The following is a 24,391-nucleotide window of genomic DNA, read 5'->3' as shown; positions in this document are numbered from 1 at the left end:
CCTGACCGTCTGTGCTCTGCGTCCAGTGTATGGTAAATGGTCGCCGCATTTTCCTGCTGACAGCCCAACATTCTTATTAACCTGTGAGCAAATGCTTTTTGAGCCATAAAATGTTTGCCAGGAAATTTGCACAGACATTTCATCAGTTTCAGAACAATTAAAGGCAAAGGGCTGCTTTTTCTCTATCATTTCCTTATGTTCCTCAGCAGGTCAAGGTCAGGGTCATTTTAAAAAACACATATGTCTGGCTATAAACAAAAATAATACTAAGGTCAAAAGCTGAAAAATGGCTTCAGAGTTAGTGTAAGTTGGTTTAAATGTAGGTGTCCTCATGCCTTTGTGTCAACATGATGAGTGTGTATGTGGAACACATCCAAGTGTGAATGTGCATCGACTGTGTAGTCACATTTGGTGCGTATGTGTTTTTGCGTGTGTGTACCTGCATTCATGCACTCTCCACAAGTCAACACAGGTGAATGGGGGGCTACATTGGTTCCTTTTGCAGGAGTCAGACGAGCACCCAAGGGAGAGGCCTTGTATGCTGACCTGGGACACCCCATCTCGCGGCTGGCTGTCTAGTGGCATATAGCGACCATTGAGGCGTAAGTCCCGCATGCAGCCTGCGAGAAGAAAAATGGAAAACAGATTTCAGTGGAACAAGAAATACACTGTTATCTACATTCCCCTGCACAGACACAAAATTTAATTATACAGAGCCTCATGTAGCCAGTGAGCAAATCAACATGTCCTTGATAGATTACTGGTTCCAATTCTAACACTTACAGCATGTTTCCACTGTGTTTTTTTAAGACCCACACTGCTCTGTCACATTCAGTGCTACCCAAGGTTTAGCAAAATATCTTTTTTTGTGGAAACAGTGGTTCAGTGATCTTCTTGTTGGTGTGTTTATTGCAGCGTCTCAAAATGCCATTCAAACTGTTTTGAAGTACACTGAAGGCAAAGATCTGCATTGCATGCATGTACGATATCCATGGCGCACTGATAGCTGTGCTGTTAACATATGTCACTGCTTTGCTGGGTTACATGCCTGATGTACTTATCAAAGGGAGGGAAACATATCTGAAAGGCTGCTTGCACAAGGCTGCACATAGAAAAACATGTTGTTCAACCAGAGAAACATGGCAAATAGAAGCAAAAATGCATCCACTGAGAACAAACTCCATTGGCTCTGGATCCTCTGAGATGCTACCTGATTTGGAAATCCCTTCATATAACAATACTTAGAACCGACCAAAGTGAGTACTCAGTTCTGTCAACATGGTGACATTGCTAAAAATGAGCAACAAAAAGAAGAATAAACAGACCCGCGGGTTAGCTAAACGTCTTCCAAAGAGAAATCAAAGGTCGATCCATTGTAAACATCACAACACATACATGGACTCCCTGGTTCAGCTTTAAACTACTGGACTTGCCATAGTTTAGTCAACCGGTTATTATGTGAATGAAGAATATGTACAGCACTGATATTTTGAGTGTCTACTCTGACCTTGTAACTCCCCACAATGAAGCAGCAAGCTCAGAAAAGCAAGCAGTGGAGGAGCGACTTTATCGCTGAAACATTACGACCATTGAATGTGAGTATTTTAATTGATGACTTTGTCCTGCTTATCATTTAATTGTCTCTGGCAGCCATTGTTGTTTTTCTTCTTAATCTCAATGTTTCAACTGATATTTTTTTTTTTTTTTTACCCTTGCTGTCATTTATTCGTCTCTTGCGGCCCTTTGTTTTTGTTTTAATTTTAGCTCTTGGTGGCAATGTTGTGTTTGATCATATTACTATTGCTTCTACTTTTAAAGTAAACGTTTCAATTAGTCAACAAATCAATAACCTTCCTTCCCAGGGGAATGTAGACTCGGAGCCTACGGGCAGTTGCTGAGGTGGAGGTGAGCGCCGTGGCAGCAGGCATGGCAGCAAAAGGGTGAGCCGAGCACTGATGACACTCCAGTCGTTGCAAGGGTGTGCTGGATACATGTTTCAGCAAGAAGACTATGTGAGTAAAGAAAAAGACTAAAGTTGATAGCTTGTACTAGATAGCATCATTGTGTGAGCTGTTTTCCTGAGCAAAGAATAATTAATGTCTACATCACTTTTCATTCTAAATAAATAATACTGTAAAACTGTTTTCTTTTACATCTACCTTATCTTTTTTACTTTCTATCTTACCCACCTCATTTAACAATGTAGCAGTATTGTCATGATGTAACAAGAAAAAAAAACTGGACCACCCTTTAATTGCAATAGATTGTACTAACTTGAAACCTCTAAAAGCAACTCTAAAATAAATGACATTAATGTTAAATGATGTCTGGCTACACAGGAGCACACACACTCATCCTTGTTTTACTATAGTCATGGGTACCTGCCATCGACAATGTCTTCCATATCCCCTCACCCTGATCGTAACCACCACGTTGTCTAACCCTCACCCTCTTTGAACATGAACCCCGAAAACCAACTCTTAACCCTCAAAAAGCCATCTAAACCTGTGGTCCCCCAAAGCAATTGGACCCCATAAATATAGCAAAGCAAGCACACACACACGCACACACACACACACACACACACACACGTACATACTCCCCGCCATCATCTATCACGTCTGCCTCTTTTGAAGGGAAATGCTTTTAAAGTCCATTTAATAAACACATGCATTGTCTTTTACTGCCTGAGGCACAGCTGTCTACACCTCTCACCGTCTCACTGTCTAACTCCAGGGAGCTCTCTCTCTCTCTCTCTCACTTTATATCTGTGTCTCTCTATAGTTCTGACCTCTTACTCTTTCTGTTATCATACGGTATTCTGCCTTTTTCTAGTTTCTATGTATCCTCCCCCAAACTCTTTGTCTGAGTCATTTCACTGCACCAGCCAACATTTGTGTTCACATGTGCAACCCCTGTCTTCTCTCTCCGTCTCTCTTATACAACCACCAACTGAAAATCTACCACATACTGTATATTATGACTCATTTCACTGACCTAAATTAAGCCAAATCAGTATGTTTGGTAAATGAATTCTTTCAGACTGGCGTAGCCTACGCCTCAGAACGAACCACCAATCAGCATGTGTTCAGGCCCTTAGTGTGGGTTTATTCATAAGAGAGAAAGTGAAGCTGTTTTGTGGTATTGTGGTAGTGGTACTGTTCCACCTAGCAGTTTTAAATAGTTTGGGAAATAAGCTTATTCACTTTGTACAGTAAATGTGAAGCTAAAGCCACAAGATGACTAGTGTAGCTTAGCTACTCAAGAACCCTGCAGAGCTCCTGAGTTTTGCTTACCGGTAGCTGAGTATTGCAATGGGGATTGACCCACAAAGTTAGCTGCAACCTTAGTGAGCAGTGAAGGAGCATGAACATATTTTTCATTCACATGATAAAGCCTTGTCATGGCCGTAGTGATTATGAAAGAGGCCCAAAGCAATGACAAACAACAAAAAGAAAAGACAGAAGAAGAAGAATAGAAGAAGGGAGCGTTTCGTGAATCTGCGTTATTACGTCTGCTTGCTTTTTGCAGAAGTGGAAGAATCAAAAAAAAAGTATCAAAGTAATGAGACAGTACAGCCAGGCTGGGGCTAACTGGTTACCATGCTAACTTCAGTAGAGGAAAATTAATTATAGAATTGGAAGCTAAACAAGAGGGTTGCTTTCTACCACTGGAGACAGCTCTTGATGAGTAAAAGAATAGTTTGATGTTGAACTCACGTTTCTTCGAGACTGGTTTAAACCTAACTCATTTTTCAACAGTGATTTGTAACAGTTTGGGAAGACACAGATAAATGATGTTGTCCTGTAAATAGTTTTTATGGCGAATAGACTAACAAAATATTTAATTTTGTTATCATTTAGTTTGGAGAATTTAAAATATTCTGAAGATGGATACAGGTAAGAGAGGGCATGAACTTGTTCAGATCTATTTATGATATCACATAGCTGCAACAAATATATATTAATATATTAAATATATGTTCTTGAAAGTCATAATACATGACCTTTTTTACTGTACAGTACAAAAAATAATAAGAGGTCAACTTCACAGGTGTATATAAATCACCCTATCCTAACTTAAAGATGCCCACATGAACACACACACACACACACACACACACACACACAAAGACATAAACACATAGGAAAAGTGCTAACTTATCACAACAAAACACACGCTTACTAGGACTACTTACATGTAAGATTTGTGGTGTACTAACATCTCACACACACACACACACACACACACACACACACACACACACACACACACACACACACACACACACTCACTCACACACAGAGAGACACTTAAACAAGTGCTCCACCCCTTACTCCCTGGTGTCCTCACAAGCCGTGCTGTGGGGATGGACATCATCCCAGCTAACAATGAAGATGCATTTGGGTGAATTAGCCATTAAACTGTCATATCAATCATTCATAAACACATAAAAAGATCACAATTCTCCCTAGAAAATTGTATGAATAGATAAAAAGGACCCTATTTCTGGTAGCACTTTTCAAGAGGAATATTTAAGGAATACTTAAACTGTCTCATGTGCCCTGACTGACACACAACCCTTTTCACTTTGCCCTGCAACACGTCAAACACAGCACATCCTCTGTCTTGCTCTCCCCATACACAGAAAATGTTATACTGTGAAAAAAATGAGCCCGAAGGTCGTCAGTGCAGCAACTTATTACAATCTATAGTTACATTTTATTGTTAGGTGACCTCTGGCAGCTGTAGTAATTATGACGGGGGCAAAGAACGAAGTTAAGTCATGGAGTATGAGGAGTGAAATTAGGAGGGAAACGTAGGAGGCCGCTGTTTGTTTCCCATGTGAAACCAACATTGTTTCTTTCATCCATGACTGTTCTTCACCTTTCACCATGTGTTTGTTACTGTGTGTGTTATTGTAATCATCATGACAAAGGTCCCGTACAGTCACCCCTGGTATACTCCTATGCCTTGTATCTAAGGTTAGGGACAAACAACCTATATAAGTGTTTAAGCTGGAGCATTTGTTGTATGTTAAATTCAGTCTGGATTGGTGTTTGGATGGAGCCTAGCAGACATTCTTCAGTGTTATTTTGCCATTTTGCCATTGTGAGATCCCTTAGTTCTCCACTGAAAGGGCCATTCAGGAAGATTTATAGTGTTGTGTGTCATACCCTTTCTTCCATTCTCGGTAGAAAATGTTTACTTCTTAACTATTCAGTCCTTCCAGCATTCATCTGGCTGAGCCATGTAAAGATGACTCCCTTGAATGATAAAAAGAATGATCAGTGATTTTTGTGCTGTTCTTCACAAAATCATTTAAAAAATGGGGCATCAAGGTGAGAACCAAAAAGAGGATTATTGGGATGGTTTGCACCACCACATAGAATAAAAAAAACAAAACAAAAACAAATAAAATTTGCACAATTAGGATTGATGGTATGCTGAAATTATCAAGCAATTTTGGTGTACTTCTCCTTTCGTGCGGTACCCATTCCTTATCTAATTATCTAGTGTGATTAGATTAGAACTGGCAGTGCGCTGATCCGAAAACTACTGCACTTAATACACTCACTATGCATGACTACCTCACACAACTCCACGTCAAATAACCCAAACTATCCCTTTCAGTCTACAAGGGAACTCAACTTGTTCTGACTTTGTGACATGTTACGAGAGGCTACGTCACTTCCTCTGACTGGTGTGATGCTCCAAGCCTTGCAATCTTTGCGGGTCGTTCACAGCTTTGCCAGTTTGAGGTGACACAGCCTTTTTGGAAGAACTACATGAACGACATGTGAATTGTGAACTTGTTCAAGAAGGGACCCCTGACAAAAACAGCAGATCTGATGCAAAGAAGAGAATTTTCTAGATACCAGATTGAAAAAAAAGTTCATCGAAAATTCATTTCAAGTTTAGCAACCTTTTTCTCTTACAGGGACAAGAACAGCACAGCAGATCACTGTCACATCATATCACAGGAGTCTTCAAGTGTTTTTGAAAGTTAAACTTGACTTTTTATTAAATTTTTAATCTTTCATTTTTTTTTTTTTTTTTTTTTTTTTTTTTTAGACAACAAACCTTAGACTTGCAAAAGTTTTCATGTCCAAAGTACAGACAAGTGACAAATTAAAGGAAAAAGCAACATAAAGTGTCACGGCTCTAGCTGTGAATATCTCCTTTTCTCCTGTGTTCCCCTGTGTGTCCATGTGTGTATGTGTAGTAGGTGTGGCTAACCTCTCCTGGCTTCTGGCAGCTCTCCACACCTGTGCTCAATCAACTCATCACTCACAGCCTCAAGTACTTCAATCTTCCTCCCGCTCATCGCCAGATTGTTCAGCCAGTCGACGTGGTAGAAGCGCTCTTGGCCGCTCAGTATTATTTACTGGAGTAATTCCTCTGGTGCCTCACTAATAATACTTCTCCAGTGCTTCAGGACTCCAGTGCCGCACCTAAGCTCCATTTCTTCAAGCCGCTGGATGCTTACCATCTGCACCGTGCCATTCACCTCCAGCCATCAACCTGTCTCCACCAACTCCTTCCAACCGCTCTCCATTTCTCTAGCCCTCAGCGATTTCCCCAACCGCCTCAGCCCCATCCTCTCCATTCCCTCCATCTCCCCCTCGATCTTTTCCTTATTAAAACATCTTTCAGTGAGTTTCTGTGTCTGCTTCTGGGTCCTGATTCGAAAAAACCCAACTGTTAGATTAGTAAGGTGTCAGTCCACCTTGTGCTGTCAGAACAGCTTCAGTGCTCATTGGCATTGATTCTCCAAGTATCTGGACTCTACTGGAGGGATGAACACCATTCTTTATTCATTCGTTGTTTTGATGATGGTGGTGGTGGTAACATGTCGGTCCTAAATCTCCCATAGGTGTTGAACCGGGTTGAGATCTGGTGACTGTGAAGGTCACAGCATATGATTCACATCATCATCATTTTCATACTCATCAAACCGGTCAGTGTGGTTTATATGTTGCCTTTCCTGTGTATTTTTAAAGGCTCAGTTACATTAACTGACTGCGACTCCAGATGAGTTTCTGAATACTCTACACATACTTTATATGCAAGTCCAGACAGAAAGCAGCCTTCCCAGGTCTGCTGTGCTTTCAGTCTTGATAACCATTGGACTTAGAAAGCTCTTAGGGGAATCGTATAGAAACAGGAAGGGGGAGTAGAAGGAAACATAACAGGCAGCAGTCCACATCTGGCGAATCGGACAGTAATCCCTGAAAATCCTGATTGAGGTTGTTTTAGAAATCTCTATGGGACATTAAAAAAGTTTTATACGTAGCCGCGTTTCGACAAACGTTTCAAAAGTTCCAGGTAATTTTCTTCAGGAGCTAAAAGGTTCCTGTGGCCCATTGTTGTCTGCATTTCCACCGCTGCCTAAAGTCCCGGGAAGATTATGCAAAATTATTACTTGACATTACATTATTCACAGCAGTTGAGGACATACGGAAATGCGGGACAGATAGCGTCCAGTATATATTCAATACAGGACGCAGCATTTTATTTTTAAATACGGGACGATCCTGTATCCTGTTTGACAAGTTATCCTTCAGCCTCGAGCTTCTCCAGCTGTTCCCAATGCAGAGGTACAGTACGTGACAGCTGCCCAGTGTGACTGCAAAGCAAAGTGACTCTGGGAAGTGCGGCAAAGAGCTTGGGATTCAGCCTACAGTGTATCCACTTCACAAAAACCTTCACATGTGCTGCTCTTAACACCTGGATCCCTGAGATCAGTCCTTTGATGCACAGGACAAAACTGACCACCAATGAAAACACTTGCAAATCATAATAAATCTCCAATAGTGTGTTCCCAACTCTTGTCAGAGATTAATTTACAGGAAATTCAGTGGAGGATCCTTAAATGTAACTCCGATAGACACATGCAGATTTTGTTTTAAGTGAAATATGCTGTAATCACTTACCCTGGAAACTTTTGTTGATTGCAGATGGGAAGGTATTTCCCAGAATCACCACACTGGGGTCAATTATGATTTCTCGGCTACGGCCCCGCGATCCCGTGACCTCCCGCTGCCCTCCACCACCGTCCAGTCGCAGTGTCATCTCGTTGTCATGCCGATCTAAGATGACCTCATGCCATTCCCCGTTGTCAAGGCGATAGGTGGGCAGGGTTAGGTTGTAGTCCCCATCACCAAGGTTGTAGAACACACAGAGGAGGCCCTGGAAGATCTGCAATGGCAGGAGAAGACATTTAGTGAGAGGCTTACATTTGGCCTCAGGGGGTTCGGTCTGGAATTGAACATTTTTCTTTTTGTGAACCAAAATTCAAACATAATTGCCACATATCGGGATACTGTATTTTATTGTTTATTAAAGGTATTTTAAAATAATTTCAAAATAACTCCCACACAGCAAACAAATACATAGTTTAAAAGATTAAACCATCGTTTAGCTAAATGAGTCTATTTGAAATGCGCTGGATTCACACATAATTTAGGGGCTTGACATTAGCACGATACACTAGTAAAATACTAATGAACAGTGTGTATTCTATTCATCAAAGCAGCTATGTATGGAACCTTTCCTTACTGCTTCTCCCATAGATTTGTTCTGCTTTTTTTTCTTAATGCTAATCATTAAAGAAGCAAGCCATTTTTATTTTTATTTTTTTTTGAACATTTGTTTCTACAAATCACACGGACTCATCTATGAAGTGTAGAGACTGCACTAAAAAGTCCATCACCATTAAGACTGAGCAAAACAAATCATTCTTTGTTTTGATTAATTATTAGATCTTTCACAACTTTCAGATGAATGACTCATTTTCTTTGTTGCTGTCTGAAAACAGCAACAGGCCTTGTTGCTAAGTTAGTTAGCATTCTGTTTTCTTCCATTGAATAAAATTTCAATGATGATGAGATTGTTTGACAATCATGAATAATTACTGAGTGAAAAACCTGTGGCAGGAGGCTTCGTGAGCCGAGTGCTAACAGGTCTCTTGAAGAGGACAGTGGTCATTATTTAAATGTCAAGGCAGAGGTTTTACTCTATTTCAACATTTAACTGAGTCAGTTGCTTAACACAATATAGTTGAACTTTGATAAAACAGAGAGATTGTCTGAGTTGGCTTATAGCACAATAACTTACTAATACACAACTTCAGGTTTTAATCGTTTATCACATTGTGATGTCTGCAAACTGCAAAATCTGTACATCAAATGGCAACAGTCGATTTTCCATAATAAATGACCAAAAACCTGTAAGGCTAGCCAACTCTGGCTAAGCACAGCTAGTGACGTTGTGCTGTATGCTATAAGTGCACAGAGCTACAACAATATGAAGATACTAAAACACACAAAGAGGGTGAGCTTGACTAGTTCTGTTTGGGCTATACATGTGCACTGTCACTGATTACTGAAGAAAACTGGACAGTGGTAAGGCCGAACAATTAATCGAAATATTATCGAAATTGCAATATGGCTAGGTCAAATATCCAAATCACAGGAGCTGCAGTTTTTTGACAAAGGTCAAATATGGAACAACAGACCATATATGAAGCACTGCGATGCTACAGAGACGCCATGGCCTGCAGACATAAAGGAACATGCTTGTTTGGTACAAGCCCCAACAAAAATCACATCATCATCATTTCTGTTTTTTTTTTCAATGAGAATTAAAATGAAAGGAGAATGAAAACCATTCTCACTAAAAACATGACTCATAACGCAATCGCAATATCTGCCAATATATTCACTATAATTGTGTTTATATGGTTCAGCTCTATAGGGGGTGGCTGGGAATAATAACCATTTTCCCATAAAACACATCATAAAACTAACTGATGATTTGAAAGTAAAACATGTTGCTGCAATGTTTCTTGTGGGTGTAGTGCAATAAGAATTAATTCTCAAATAACCGGTCTATATATACCTCGGTAAAGAAAGGACCAGGCCTTTGTTTGCCAGCTGTCTCCCAGCAGAATGGAGCTGAATATTATTTGGGTTTTGGTACATCACACTTCTAAAACTACACTTGAAAACAACAAAGTCTTTTAACAGAAACCTGCTTTCTCTGGAATATCGACAAACCTCACTGTGAAAGGTTTTCAGTGAGGAAGATTTTTCTTCCAAACTAAAACTCCCATCCATCTGCCTGTGAGGAGAAAGACAAGGCCTCCGAATGCATCCTTTGATGCTTTGAGTGGCACAAACCAATTGACATCTGCGTCTTTGTTCTGAGACAGTGGCAGAAGTCTCAGCAAGCGCAGATCTCAAAAAACCTCAGAAAATCAAATCAAAACTATCTACATGGCAAGACACCACTGGGGGGTAAATAGGGAAAATATGCTGAACTGACCCGAATCCGAGTCTCAGGTTTTAACGCTAATGGGGATCAGAAGAAAGAAAAAAATTTCACTTAGCCGGTGAAAGACCGGATCGATACGCCAAGTTGGCCAGTTAGTCAATAACTCAGATCGAATCCCTGGAGGTTCGCAAACCCAGGGAAAATGAAGAAGTCCCATATTGTAAAGTGACATTTCAAAGTATTTGATGATGGTACAATCTCCTCCAGATAGAACAAACAAATGTGAAAACAGCCCATCACCTACACCCCAGAGTTTGCGTTCACTAAGCGGCGGTGCTGTTGTTTTACCATAATATGATCACAAAGCACTGGAGGGAAGCTCGTTGTCATTTGTGCTGTTGCTATGGACCTAAAATCAATTTTAGATAAGGGACTGTTCTTGTAAAGCTGACATTTCAGCTTGCAATTTGTTGACTTGTACAAACATGCCATGCTGTCAGTGCCATCTAGACACACACACACACACACACACACACACACACACACACACACACACACACACACACACACACACACACACTGTCCGTCACCAGAAGGACAACTTATTGAGGAAAAATTGTCTTGAGGAAGTGATGTGGGGACAGCAAGGAAATGGAGAGACAGGAAATAAGAGAATTCATGGAGTGAAGTGAGAATGAGGGGAAGGAAAAAAAAACAAACACTTTTCTCATGTTTACACAACAAGATGTTTCCCTCCGCCCTTAGATCTCGAGATGAAAACGGTTCCATTTTAACTTGGCGGCGATGCTAATCACATGTCGATCACAGAGCAATATTCATTTAAAACAAATCCGGCAGCCTGTGTTTCTGTGTGTGTGTGTGTGTGTGAAAGAGAGAGAGAGAGAGAGAGAGAGAGAGTGTGAGAGAGAAAGTCTGAAGGCCATTTTGAGAGGGATGGGTGGGTGGGTCGTCCTAATTTCAATTTCAAACTGTTTCCTCCAAGTGTCCCACTGAGCATAATTTTCTCTCCTCCATCTTCGTCTGCCGCCACCGCCACGTAAACAGAGGACTGAGATGAGAGGGGCAGAGAGACAGAGACACACAGAGATGTAAAGGAGAAGTGGGCGGCTACCATTAATGCCCCCCCCCTTCTCCATATAATAAAGACAAGCCAAAAAATAAATACATAAAAAACATCAAACCAGCCATCACTTGTCAACTCTCTCTGTAACTCTCTACCAATTTCCCTGCCCCCCCCCCCCATTATTCTCTGCCACAACAAGCCCCTGCTCGCACACTTATCTTTCCATTTTCCACCCATGTCTGTCTCAGTCGCTCCTTCTACCCTTAAAGCAGCCGAGTAAACTGCTGGACGGCTCCAAGGTTGTTTAGTTGGAGAACCGAGGCTCATTTCAAGGCTCTGTGATGAAGTATTAATTATATTTAGAATCCACTGGGGCAGCGCTTTTTAACCAGACGCACTCACAGCCACCTGATTTTACCCCCAATTAAAGCTGAGCGGAGCCGAGCAATTTAGCTCCTGCTTTGCTCCCTGGGTGGTGTGTGAGTGAATGTGCTCGACAGTGTGTGTGTATATGTGTGTGCTGGTGTGAGTCTTCGCGGGAGCATCATATAGTAGGTGTGTATGAAGGTGTGTGTGTGTGTGTGTGTGTGTGTGTGTGTGTGTGTGTGTGTGTGAGAGACTCCATTTTTGAGTAAACAGTCCCACTGCAGGGACAGTTTCATTTCCCCCAGACACTTCCTTGCGACAGACTGCTTTCAATGCCGCAGCCTTTCTGTCTCACAGACGTGCAGATGATGTGTTAATCTGCCCTTTTCTCATGATTAAATAATGTGCACATGCAGCTTGTGTGCATGTATGAATGTCTTATGCATTTTTCTTCATCTAAAGCTGTAGTGGGGAATTAACCTGAACCCTATGCACATCACAAGCGCTCCTCACACATCCAGATGTCTGGTCTGCTGTGTGCTGCTTTAGAGGCTACATATTGATCTGGTCATAAAAAAAATACTATACGCTGCCGGGCAAATGGCATCACTTTTACTTACCAGCCTAAAGGAAGATGAGTGTAATTTATGTTAAATGCTCTGTGTAAATACCTGAAGCTCTGGCTTGCCGTCGATCTCTTACCATGTTTTTGTTAATGGAAGGTTTCATACAATTTACGAATAACAAAGTTTCCTGGAAAGACCTAATGCAATTTGGTGCCAATTATAGCAAAAAGATAACGTTGTTCAAATGAGAAAGTTTATCCTGCATATTTTGTGAATTGCATACTTGCCTGTATGTCATTCTTTAAAATACGTGTTATTCCACAGTCGAGGTAATCTGCCGTGTAAAAAGAAATGAACTCTGAGGGGAGTTTTCTTGTAAACAAACAATGAATTATGTTTACTTTCAGTGTTGCTCAATGAAATGCACTGAGGTGTAACAGACTGCACGTCCTTCCTCATAAAACAATTGTAAAGCTGGTTTTGTTTTTTTAAATCCAGCACAGTTTACCTTCCATTCTTCTTCTACCCTGCCTTTGATGGCACATTGCTGAATCTTCAGATGTTACCATCACCTGTTGATCAGTGGAATAGTGTGAAACTATTTGTAGGACTGTGTTTCACGTCACATTAACATAATAGGGACCGACTAATAGAGAAACAGCTCCATAGCTACTGGAAGGTCTGATCTTCAACCTGAATCTGAGGCAGGAAAGATACTGGTGCTATGGAAGACATCATGCTTGGTACTTTGCCCCAGTGACTTCAGACCAGTTGCCCTAACGTCACATATCAGGAAGGTACTGGAGAGACTGGTTTGTGGTCCATCTTGGACCGCAGGTGAAATCTCTTCTAGACCCTCTTCAGTTTCCTTACCAGGCTAATGTGGGGTTGGGCGATGCTGTCCTCCACGTTCATGTATTAGATTTTTCCAGTGCTTCCGATACCATGCAACTACTTCTGCTGTGTGAGAGGCTCCTCAGGGTGGGTGTCAGTAGGTTTACTGTCTCCTGGATCTCTGACTATTAATGTCAGATAGGCCCCAGTTTGTTTAGCTGCAGAGCTCCACAGAACACAGGAGCACCACAGGGGACTGTCCTGTCTCCATTTCTGTTCCATCTGTACTCCTCAGATTTTCATTACAACTGAATCACACCACCTGCAGAAGTTCTCTGGTGGCTCTGTGGTGATTGGGTGTATTAAAGATGGACAGGAGTCAGAGTGCAGGGAGCTGGCAACTAACTTTGTGGAGCGGAGCAGAAGGAATCATCTGCTGCTAAATGTGGCACCGAGAAGATGGTAGTTGACTTTAGGAGGATGAGAACCCTGACCAAACCCATCATCATGATGGGTGAGGGGGTACTTGGGTGTCCCCTTGGCCAGCAGACTGAACTGGAGGACCAACACTGATGCTGTGTACAAGGGGATGAGCAGACTACTTTCTGAAGAAGCTCAGATCTTTCACTGTCTGCAGCAAGATGTCTGTGGTTGCGAGTGCCATCTACTGGTTGGTTTGGTATCTTAGACAATACCAACCATCCTCTCCACAACATTCTGGCAGGAGAGAGAAGCAGCTCCAGCTGCAGTAAACGTCTCATCTCGCTGCGCTGCAGAACAGAGAGGTTCAGGAGATCCTTTGTTCACTGTGCTGTGTGGTCTGCTGGGGGAGCAGCATCTGTGCCAGAGATGTCAGCAAGATATAAAAACCCATTTGTGAGGCTGGGACCATCAGGGGTCAGAACCTGAAGACTTTTGAGTCAGTGAGGAGCAGAAGGTCACTGAACAAACTGCTCTCCATCATGGACAATTCATCCCATCAGCTCCATAACACACTGCAGAGACGGCAAGACAGACTCACTCAGTTCTGCTGTTACACAGAACGTTTCATTCCAGCCGCTCACCGTAACACTGAACAGCTCACCTCGGTGTTACAGGTGAACACATTGCCTCACTACCATCTGTACATACTGTCCTTATCATACTTTCACTGCATTTATTTTACACTGCCATTTTGCACACTTCTCATTGCACTGTTCTTGCTGTTTCTGATGTATATATTGTATATTTTCTATCTGGCTCTGCAGGTCTGCAATCCTGCAGTTGTGATTTTAATTTTAATTCCATTGTTGTCCTCATTCTGCTGTTACATGACAGATTCCCTCAAGGGATAGCAACTACCCATTTAATAGGAAGATTTTAATCATTTATTTTATTTCAATTAAAAAGTTTCTGTCATCGACATTAGCCAAACAGCAGCCATGGCTAATGTGGGTTGGAAAAACAAACTGTTGAGAAACCGAGTGACTTTCACTGTAAGGAGATGACCAGTGATTGTTCTCTCAATTCATTCTTAATTTTCCATTCTTGATTTTGAATTCAAGACTGTTGGTAACAAAATCAAAGGTTTTCCAAACGTAGTCAGTGTGTGAAACACTGCAGCCTTTACACTTCAGTATATCAAAGCTTGGAATTGGTGGTTCATCTTTTTGCATTGTGGTCCATATCACTCCTAACCATACTGTTGGCCGGGAGGATGGTAATAACCATGTGCTTCCTCTGTGACACATCACTTTCCCCAGCTGCTTCTTTTCACCTGCTAGCGAGGAACTTCACAGGAAAAGTGTGATGAGTGAGATTCATGATGTCACCTCAAATCCTACCTGGAGCTAGAGCTTATTCTTGACACAAGGGGCTAATGGACATCCTGATAAAGACACTGTACCTACAGCCTTGGTTTTGATTTGTTGTCTATCTTCTGGGAAGGTGGTCTCAGACTTTGTTTACATCTATGTCTTTATATGTACATATATATGTATTTCTTATATGGACATTCAATATATGTACATACAGTATATTACATCTGCATATGGGGTGATATAGAGCAACACCTTCTTCTAAAACTAAATCCAGGAACCTTCTACTTTGCTTTGCTCTTTACTGAACAGGAGATCACTTCCAAGGAATCGCTGTCTTTATGTTCAGTCACAAAAAATTCAGCTGAAGGCAAAACAACCAACCACTTAAAGTCACTAGTGCAGCAACAAGGGAGTGATTCCTCACGGGCTTCCTGTGGTTCTCTGCTTGCTTGGGGGGTGGGGGGGATTTTGCCCCACCATTAACAATGCACCCTACGATTGTCTTGCTTATAAAATAATTTGCAATTAATGTATTTCTGCAAAATACTACACACTTTTTCACTAGGGTCCGTACATATTTATTGGCTGGCTGTTAGTCACTGAGCATGGCTGCCAAAATATGGGTCACTCTCACTGTGAGGGAAATACACTGAAGAGAAGCAAATGTTGCTGCCTTAACAAAGCGTAGTAACAAGTCAAGATACTGCACGTCCAGTGCAGACTTTCATCTTGAACAATGATTTCCCCTTTTGGAACATCTCAATACTTTCTCCTTTGCATATCCCACTAATGTTTAGCCTTTTTAATCTTCTTTCTATATTTTTAAACTGTCGTAGTAGTAAAGTATATTGTAAGCTTCAGCTCAGAAATGTAAGATACAAAAAAAGTCAACTGAAAGATTAATGTCTTGTATTAAGAAAAAAGTGGCGGCAGCATGTTGTGGGGGTGGTTAGCTGCAGGAGAGACTGTGGCACTTTACAAAGTAGATGATATTATCAAGAGGGAAAATTATGAGGATATACTGAAGCAACATCTCAAGACATCCGACAGGAACTTAAAGCTTGGACACAAATGAGTTTATGTAAAAATCTTACACTGGGAATGAGATGAAAGATATAAAACTGAAATAAATCATTCTCTCTAGTATTGTTCTGACATTTCATGTTCTTAAAATGAAGCAGTGATCCTAACCTACCTAACATAGGTGATCTTCATTCCGAACTTTCTAGTAATAGTCACCAATGTTTATTATAGTATAGTAATAATTATGTTTATTGTGTACTTGCTTGTCAAACTGAGAAAAGCTGCCAATGGAGAGCAGACAGGAAGTCCAGTCAATGTCAGAGTCAGAGTCACACTCAGACCTGTGGCCAAAACTGAGTTAATATCAGAGCTTATGAGTGACAATTCAACATAATTAAATAATGTTATGGATTTCTTGTTTTGTTGTCAACATAAAATTAATAAGTCACACATATCATCAACATTATCTACCTCACAGGACCTTCCATTGTCTGCATTCATTCCCAGCCTTCCATCTCTAAAAGGTAACATACATGGCTAACTCTTACTCTTACATTTTTGAACTGTATCAGAATCTGATCTTCACCAGTGCAGTCTGTAATGTTCAGAGCATTCAAGAAGACGCATACATGGATTCATGTATGGTGTGACTGCAACCTGCCCATCTTTCAAACATTTCAGTGAAGAGATCCCCTCCATTTCAGAGAGCTCTAGTTTCGATTTAAATTCAATCGCCTTGGCCTGCGAAGCTGAGGGAGCACCAGGCTTATGGTTGAATGATGAAAATGGGTACCAATGGTTGTCTCCTATTCACCTGATTTAGTGTCCACATCTGTCAGGGAGCACACAGCAGGAGCTTGAAGCGTGCCCTGTAATGACACCTTGAAATAGGCACCATGGTCCCAGAGCATGACGGTAACAGAAGAAAAGGGATGTCATTACTGCTCCTGTGATTAGTTCGGGTTATAATATGTAACGTTTCCGCAGTAAAATGTCTAAAAAAATGACTAGACCAATGTTACATATTTTTGTTGAGTTGTTTTCTTACATCACCCCAAATGTTTCCAGCAATTCTCACACCTAGAGCAATCTGTGATTTTAATCATGGTAACAGTCTGTTTCATCCAGTCACCTGTCAATGATGTTATATCCTATTATGCACGTGTCAGTGTTGTGGTTGGCTGCCAGAAGCTCATAATTAACTTTTATCCAGTTGTAAGCCACATTTTACATAGATACGTATTTTACACCTAGGTTGTTTTCAGCTATATATTTTAACCAGATGAAAGATTTTGGTCATCAGACGTCTGGATCTTAAGTTATCGGAGAAAAAAGCCAAACAAATTTTGGGCAGCTCAGCTCCCAGGCGCTCTAGGACATCCTGCGTCTGCTGAACTGCATCGGTGACTGACTGATTTTTTAAGTAAAACTGCTTAATTCTGGGTTTCTACTGGTTTTAATCCCCTGGTCCATTGGTTATGGAGAGGAGGACACCTCTGTGGATAATTCAGCTCCATGTAAAAAAAAACTCCTGAGCAACTGACACTGAAGGAATCCAAACCAGGAGAGGCTTACAGCAATGTTGATGAGGACAACAACTCCCATGATCCAGCACTACTTCATCACGCAGCAATGTATTTAAATCTATGAGAAAACCAAATGAATTCACTTTGGCTTTGAACGATGGCGTACAACATGTGAGGGGAGAGAACACTATGTTGTCATTTCAGTTCAGTTCAGTTCCCTTTAATAGAACAGCTAAGCTGGTGGAATCAGATTCGGTTACAGGGTGAACAGCGCAGTTCCATCGACACCAGTGCACAGACAACAACCACCATCTCTACAATCACTTCAGATATCACCATACACACAGCACAACAGGAGCCAAGGAACTCAAGGTCCGAAAAACAGTTTGTCCTGGAGGGCAGCGATTTATAGTATAGTTCCTGCCTGAGGGTAGCAGCTGGAACAGGAGGTGAGTAGGGCAAGTGGGATCTGAATTGATTTTATGTGCCCTTTTCATTTTTGGTAAAGGGACTTTATTGATGGAAGTGGGGTGCCAAGTTTTTTTTCCAGTTTTGGCCATTTGAGCTGTTGTAACGGACTGTTCACAGTAATAATATAAATAGTTTTAACACAGTGTACAGTCAATTTAGTAATGACTTATGACTTCACAATGCTCTTGCAACAGTAGTTTTAAACTGGATAACATCGCAAACAGTGAGCAAGTTCCTGATGTAAGTGCACAGAAGTGACAAAGGTAAAACCAATATATCTTAGCTCTTAGAAATGTGTTGAGCCAACTCCTTGTCATAGATTCTAATGGAGGGATATACACCTTTTGCTCCAAAGAATTTTCTTTCATTCGCTATTTTGATCATGGTCAAAAATGTCCAATAGCTGTTAAGTTGGGTTAAGATCTGGAGACCGTGAGAGCCGTAGTATATGTTGATTCACATCACTTTCATACTCATCAAACCGTTCAATGAGCCCTGGCACCCGGCTGGGAAGCAATCTGCATTTTATATGTATCTCCAATTATGTATTTAGGATTTTTTTTTTCCCAACTCGCAGCTTTTAAATTTATTGTCCATGCTGCAGGGACGGACAGTAACTAACATCAACAAAGTACTCACAATACCAGTAGTTTTAGTAACTCCAATACTTAATTTTGTTATTTTCCAGTGCAGTGTAACGGCAGTAATGCATCACTTAGTAATACATTACAGTAATGTGAGTAATTTTTTCAGTAACGAGTAGTCTAAGGGATTACAATTTGAAATTCAGTCATCACATCACAGTTACTAAGCCCAGAAACCCTTTGTTACTTACTGACATTACTGACATTTGGAGGTCAGCTTGCGGAGCAGGTGGTAGCCTCAACCAAAAGAGGAGAAATGTGACTCCAGGTAATTCCAAAGTTGTTCATTAAGGAGTCACCTCATTTGATGAGCAATGAGTAATTAGTAATGTATTTCATCAATGACTAATTTCTAATGTCTAATGAGTTTTCAAGTAACTTGCCCAACATTGCTCTTATGTGAACATATTACTAAAAACGTGATTGGAATTTCCATTGTGGAATTGTGACGCAGCTAATATGTCTTGTGAGTGAACTGTGGTGTGGTCTACTGATAGTAAAGAGACAAGTCTGGCTGCAGTTTCAATGAGTGATGTCTCCCTGTCAAAAGGAATGTCTTCATTCTGAGCGACTGACACAAAATCCTGATGTTTTAAAATTGATGAAATCTCCCTTGTAGCCTCTGAAAACATCTTGACACAACTCTGCCGTGGCCACATTGGACCAGTCGACAGGAGTAAGAAATATACACCACTGAAGAACAACATGTAGCCACAGATGCAGCACTGAATGATATCAAAGAGATTGTGCACCTCCTACACCAAAGATTAATCAAAACCAGGGTTGCGATCTACACCCATGTACGCCTCCACACATCACCTGAACCACATCCATTCACTGTTGAAGGCTGTGAGATGCGACTGAAAGCTGTGAAAGTTAGTGTGTGAACCTTTGACTTAATTGTTTTGTTACATATACTGTCCCCAATGGCTTAGCATGAACTAGGGTGCTTTAATCTTCAACAGCATTTGAACATTTTTGAAGTGGATATGAATTCACTCTTGAACTAATCTCATCACATTTACATTGATGTAGATGAACATTCGCTGTCTCCGATAAATCGACAATTTAACAAAGCAAATTTAAAAACCAACTACTTGTAATCCAAGATGGAAAAAGTATCTTAGAACAAAGAAAGTGGAACATCTTTAACTAACCATCTTGTTGCAATGCGAGTCACACACAAACAGCAGAAACAAAGAGCTCTTCACATTGTGAGTTTGCAGCCAGCCGAGAGTAACGCATACTAATTCCTTCCTCTGATTAAAAGCAAACAGAAGTATTACACTGAAAAACATAATCCCAGAAGGCAACACGGTTATATTTCTATCAAAGAGCATTGCAGGGTTCCCAATGTTGCACTGAGGGGGGGCTACTTCATAAGATTACACACATTTTCACGGTATGCGCGCCTGGGAATAAATGCACTATTTATGGTGGATAAATGATGTGAACCCCGCTGCCCATGTGACTGTGCTGAGGGAGCAGTGTGACATTTAAGAGGAAGTGTACGAATGGATGAATAGGAAGGAGAGACAGATGGATAACAAGCGGGGATCAGAGGTTGTACTATAGCGGCAGCTGTGGTATGGATAACCATCCTCGTTTTAGAAACTGGTGTTTGATCAATACCTGCGGTCGCAGCGTGAGGTGGGACACAGCAAGAGGAAAGGACTGGGAGGGTAGTGCATGACTCCAAAAGTAAGTCGGGGGTGGAGAGGATGACAAAGAAAAACAGAGGGTAGCTGGGAAATAAACAAATATGAGAGAGCAATTCAAGAGTGAGCAAAGCAACTGAAGGAAAAACGATTAGGAGAAATGAAGCCTTCAAGATAAATGACCAAATAATACAGTTAATGTATTCATCCCTGACAGTTTGCTTTCACTGTCGATCTACATCATTTCCGTATCATGAGTTCAGACAATGCATTGAATTAAAGCCTGAGATCACTTTGGGAGCATATCTATGGTGCATTACAATAGATGAGTTTGTTAGATGAAGTTGTTGTGATATCATCACAGATTAATTGCAGGGACCCTGCAATATACAAGCAACACTGCTCACGTAATTAAATGAATAGTTCACCATTTTGGAAAATAAACTACACATTAGAATATCAATCATCATCAGCATCTCATGTCTGTGCAGTGAGTGAGCAGTGGATGGATCCAGAACAAGACACAGTCAGATCAGGTGACTGTAAAATGACAAGATAATGTACCTACTGTAGCAGCTAATTAAAGCTGACTGATTCATTTATATCTTGTTTGTTTAACTGGTGCCCAGTCAGAAACATAAAAACAACAGTTTGTGGTTTTATAGTGCTACTCATTGCTGTAAGTTTTGATACTCTGGTTATTTGCCATCACCACAACTAGACCCAGGAGAGAGAGCTAATACTAGCTACACGCTCCACTTTCTATGATGTACTAACACAGCAGTGAGTGCAAAGGAGCTCAAAGTGTCAGGTATTGAACGAGCGTCAACCTCAGAGGCTACGTCCATCTTTATTTACAGTATATGGTGTTGAAATGGCCTGACATGAAAAGTAGTAGTCCCACATCAAGTGGGGGTCACTGTCACAGTAGCAAGCTAGGTTAACATCCACTTTTGCAGGTGCAGCTTGTTAGCCTAGCTACCTTGTTGACCGACAGCTGAAAAGGCTAACGGCAGGCTTGTTGAAAAAAGGGGAAGAATTCCATTAGCATTAATGTCTATAGGAGCACACCACAGAAGTTAGCATTGTCAGCTTTCAGGATGTCGGTCAACTCTTGCACATGCACAAAGAAAGGCCTTTCCCACAAATATTCAACTGTTCCTTTAAACGCTTACTGTGATGGTGCGCGTCCCTCATGAAAAACCATGTTAATAAACCATGTTGGTAACATCAGGGGGAGATATCTGTAGCTTGTTCAGGTGTTCTTGTTTTCAGGTTTTTTCAGCTGAAGTTTACATAGCAGCAACAGCAACGGCAGATACTTTAAGATCAGTTTATGACTGAGGAAAATGACTGACGTTACTTTTCAGGATGGAAGGAAGAGGAGACAGGAGATTTGTTCCCACACACGACGATAATGTAAGAAAATCAACAGCTACTCTGAAGAATGTTGAAAAAGAGCAGACAAGCTTTCACAGTCTTCCATCACAGTTTACCCCTCACACACACTCACATAGCAGCTTTACCTCTAGTCGGAGGTATTCGCTCTGCTCCTTGGAGATCAGATTGAGGATGGTGCTGCTGTGTTTGCGGGTTCGAACCAGGACTTGGACCCATGTCTTCCGGGCTGGCAGCGGGGAGGCCAACTTGTAATGCACGTGACTGTGTCCATCAAAGGAATACTCTGGGACCTCTGGTGTTGGCAGAGACACACACACACACACACACACACACACACACACACACACACACACACACACACAGATCAGTCAGAAAGTGCTATGATTGAGAATAAACACAATTAAAGTTTTAAAGGCAAGGCATCACTTTTTATCCATTTAGAGCTTCACTCCAGAAGGAAGGAAGTGACCTCAAGTAACTTCAACTAAATCAGACCCTTAATTCCCCACGTATGCAGAGAGCTGGTGGCAGGACAGAATATGCAAAATATACAAGTAGTGTGTGTGTGTGTGTGTGTGTGTGTGTGTGTGGTTTACTTTGAGTTATGCTTGATTCTTCTTGTTAGACCCATATTCCCAGAAGTGGATTTTTTTTGTGCACGCCAGGCAGACAAAACCAAGCACACCTAAAATGTTTTCAAAGCCCTTCTTCCATCTCACAGCATATTGAAGTTAAATCTTCCTCTGTCTATTGTTTCCACACGTCTCTCCCTCTTTGTATCGCAACAGTGTAACTTTGACAACGCTTGGTGCTTGATGAGATCCTGCTTGAAGCCTATGTTGTCTTGTGTTTCCCTGCAGCTGTTTAAAAGACGCTGTTTGTGTGGATATGAAATCCTTCTAACAATATCAATATTGCACTAATAAACACACCTTATTCATACATCGATCGCTCAGTACAGTAGAGTGTAGTGGGCTAACCTTGCAGAAGCCCCTGCTTGACCTTTTAATGCACCTCTGACATAAGGAAGAACATCTTGGGGAACAGAATTTAATTAGAGCAGTGAAATCCTTCCTCAGAAAATTACAACCCACTCTGCAGTGTGTAAAGACTGATGGATGTCTCTCACCTGAAACAACACACCCCCTACCAACTCAGCCAATTTTTTTTAATGCAATGATGTTTACGGTCTGAATGTCAACAAAGGTAGGTGGGACATACTAAACGTACATACATTTGAGTATGTAACATTACTACAGTAAAAGCCTTTTTTCTTTGTTAAAAAAAATGAAATGAAAATATAATGTGTATGCCGGAAATTCTATTTAAAATCAGGTGTAAATATGCTTCAGCTAAAGCATCTCCAGGCACAATCTCGATATAGGGCAAGTTAAAAACAGACATAAAGAGGGCTCTTTTTTTGTTTTTGTTTTTTTTTGTTTTGGGGGGGGGGGGTCTGTGACTTTATTATAGAGTAAAGAGACGACAGGGGTTGAGAAGCAGACTGTGAACGAATTTGTACCTCTCTCATTTCCTAACAGGGACAGGTCATAAAAAGGACCTCTTTCTTTTCCTTCCTTCCTTTCTTCCTTCCTTCCTTTCTTTCTTTCTTTCGTGTGTGCTCTGTCTAACCAAACTGCAGCCAGCCTGGGTTTTCACTAACTTGCAAATGTAATCCACACAAACATAAACACAGTCTGTAAGAATACCCGCTGCTTTCTCTTCTTTCAAAGAGAAGCGTCTTTTGTTGCCAGGATCATCATCCATGTGCCCCTACTTGGTCACCGACTCCAGTCTTTGTTGCTTGTTCAAAGATATGAATCATCTCATAAATATGCAGAGTGATTCATTCACATTCCTGCATTCATTTATTCATTAATTCACTCACTTAATTACTCATTGATAAAATGTCTATCTGCCCTCTATTGGTTGTTTGGAGGCTTGGAAATGACACTTAGTATGAATTACTGTGCACAGAAATCACTGTGGACACAGCATTACAGTAGTTTAAGAGCTACATGGTGAAATTCCCTCAGAAGAATTAAACTGTTTATGAAAGAGATTTTTGCTAATTGAAAACATGAAAAGTAAGTTTTTGTATCTTATTGATCTAATATTGATTTTATGAACTGACATCCTTGCACATTCTAGAGTGAGCCCAGTGGGGGAGCGGGACCATGCGGTACAAGACTGGAACCAAACAAAACCGCAAAGCCTGGCAGAGGGTGCTGCTATCAGCAAAAAGCATCACTGGAGGTACAATCCTCAGTCTGGAGGACGTGTACAATTGGTGGTGCAGGACCAGGCCAATGATGGTCATTAAAGATCCCATCTCAGTCCAACTATCGTCTCCTCCAACTGCTGCATGCAGGCAAACCACAGCCTCCGCAGCCATGAGGCCAACATAAAGAAAGAGCTGCTTTACTCAGGCCATAAGGATCCTTATTATGGGCACTGCCGAGGGCTCGCATGCTGCTCTCTGGGTAAAACAAGAATTACACAGCAGTAATGAAGAATCCTCAAAGGGAAAGGCGAGAACTTGACCTATATATGCATGAATTTACAAATAGAGCACATCCCACCCGCATAAAGGATGTCACGAAGCAGAGCGCATTGTATAATGTTAAGTGAGGCATGGAAACAGCAATGGGTGCTAATAGAAGTAATTAACTGTGGTCGGTAATATCCAATAATGACATTAGTCCACTCAAGCTTTATTTTCTATTTATTTGTATTAATTT

General features: G+C 41.2%; 1 protein-coding gene across 1 annotated transcript in view; it reads right to left on the bottom strand.

Moving 5' to 3' along the window:
* The window catches only part of LOC111219349 (neural-cadherin-like), a 319,768-nt gene that overhangs the window by 35,763 nt on the left and 259,614 nt on the right, over positions 1–24,391 (bottom strand). The window contains exons 32-34 of the mRNA XM_022741986.1: positions 21,776–21,942; positions 7,938–8,202; positions 440–620 (exon numbers count right to left, since the gene is read on the bottom strand). Coding sequence (XP_022597707.1) covers positions 440–620; positions 7,938–8,202; positions 21,776–21,942 — 613 coding nt within the window. The remainder of the gene's footprint in view (positions 1–439; positions 621–7,937; positions 8,203–21,775; positions 21,943–24,391) is intronic.

This window comes from Seriola dumerili, unplaced genomic scaffold (genome assembly GCF_002260705.1).
Source record: "Seriola dumerili isolate Sdu_G_001 unplaced genomic scaffold, Sdu_1.0 BDQW01000003.1, whole genome shotgun sequence".
Taxonomy (NCBI): Eukaryota; Metazoa; Chordata; class Actinopteri; order Carangiformes; family Carangidae; genus Seriola; species Seriola dumerili.
This window is presented reverse-complemented; position numbering and strand designations above follow the sequence as displayed.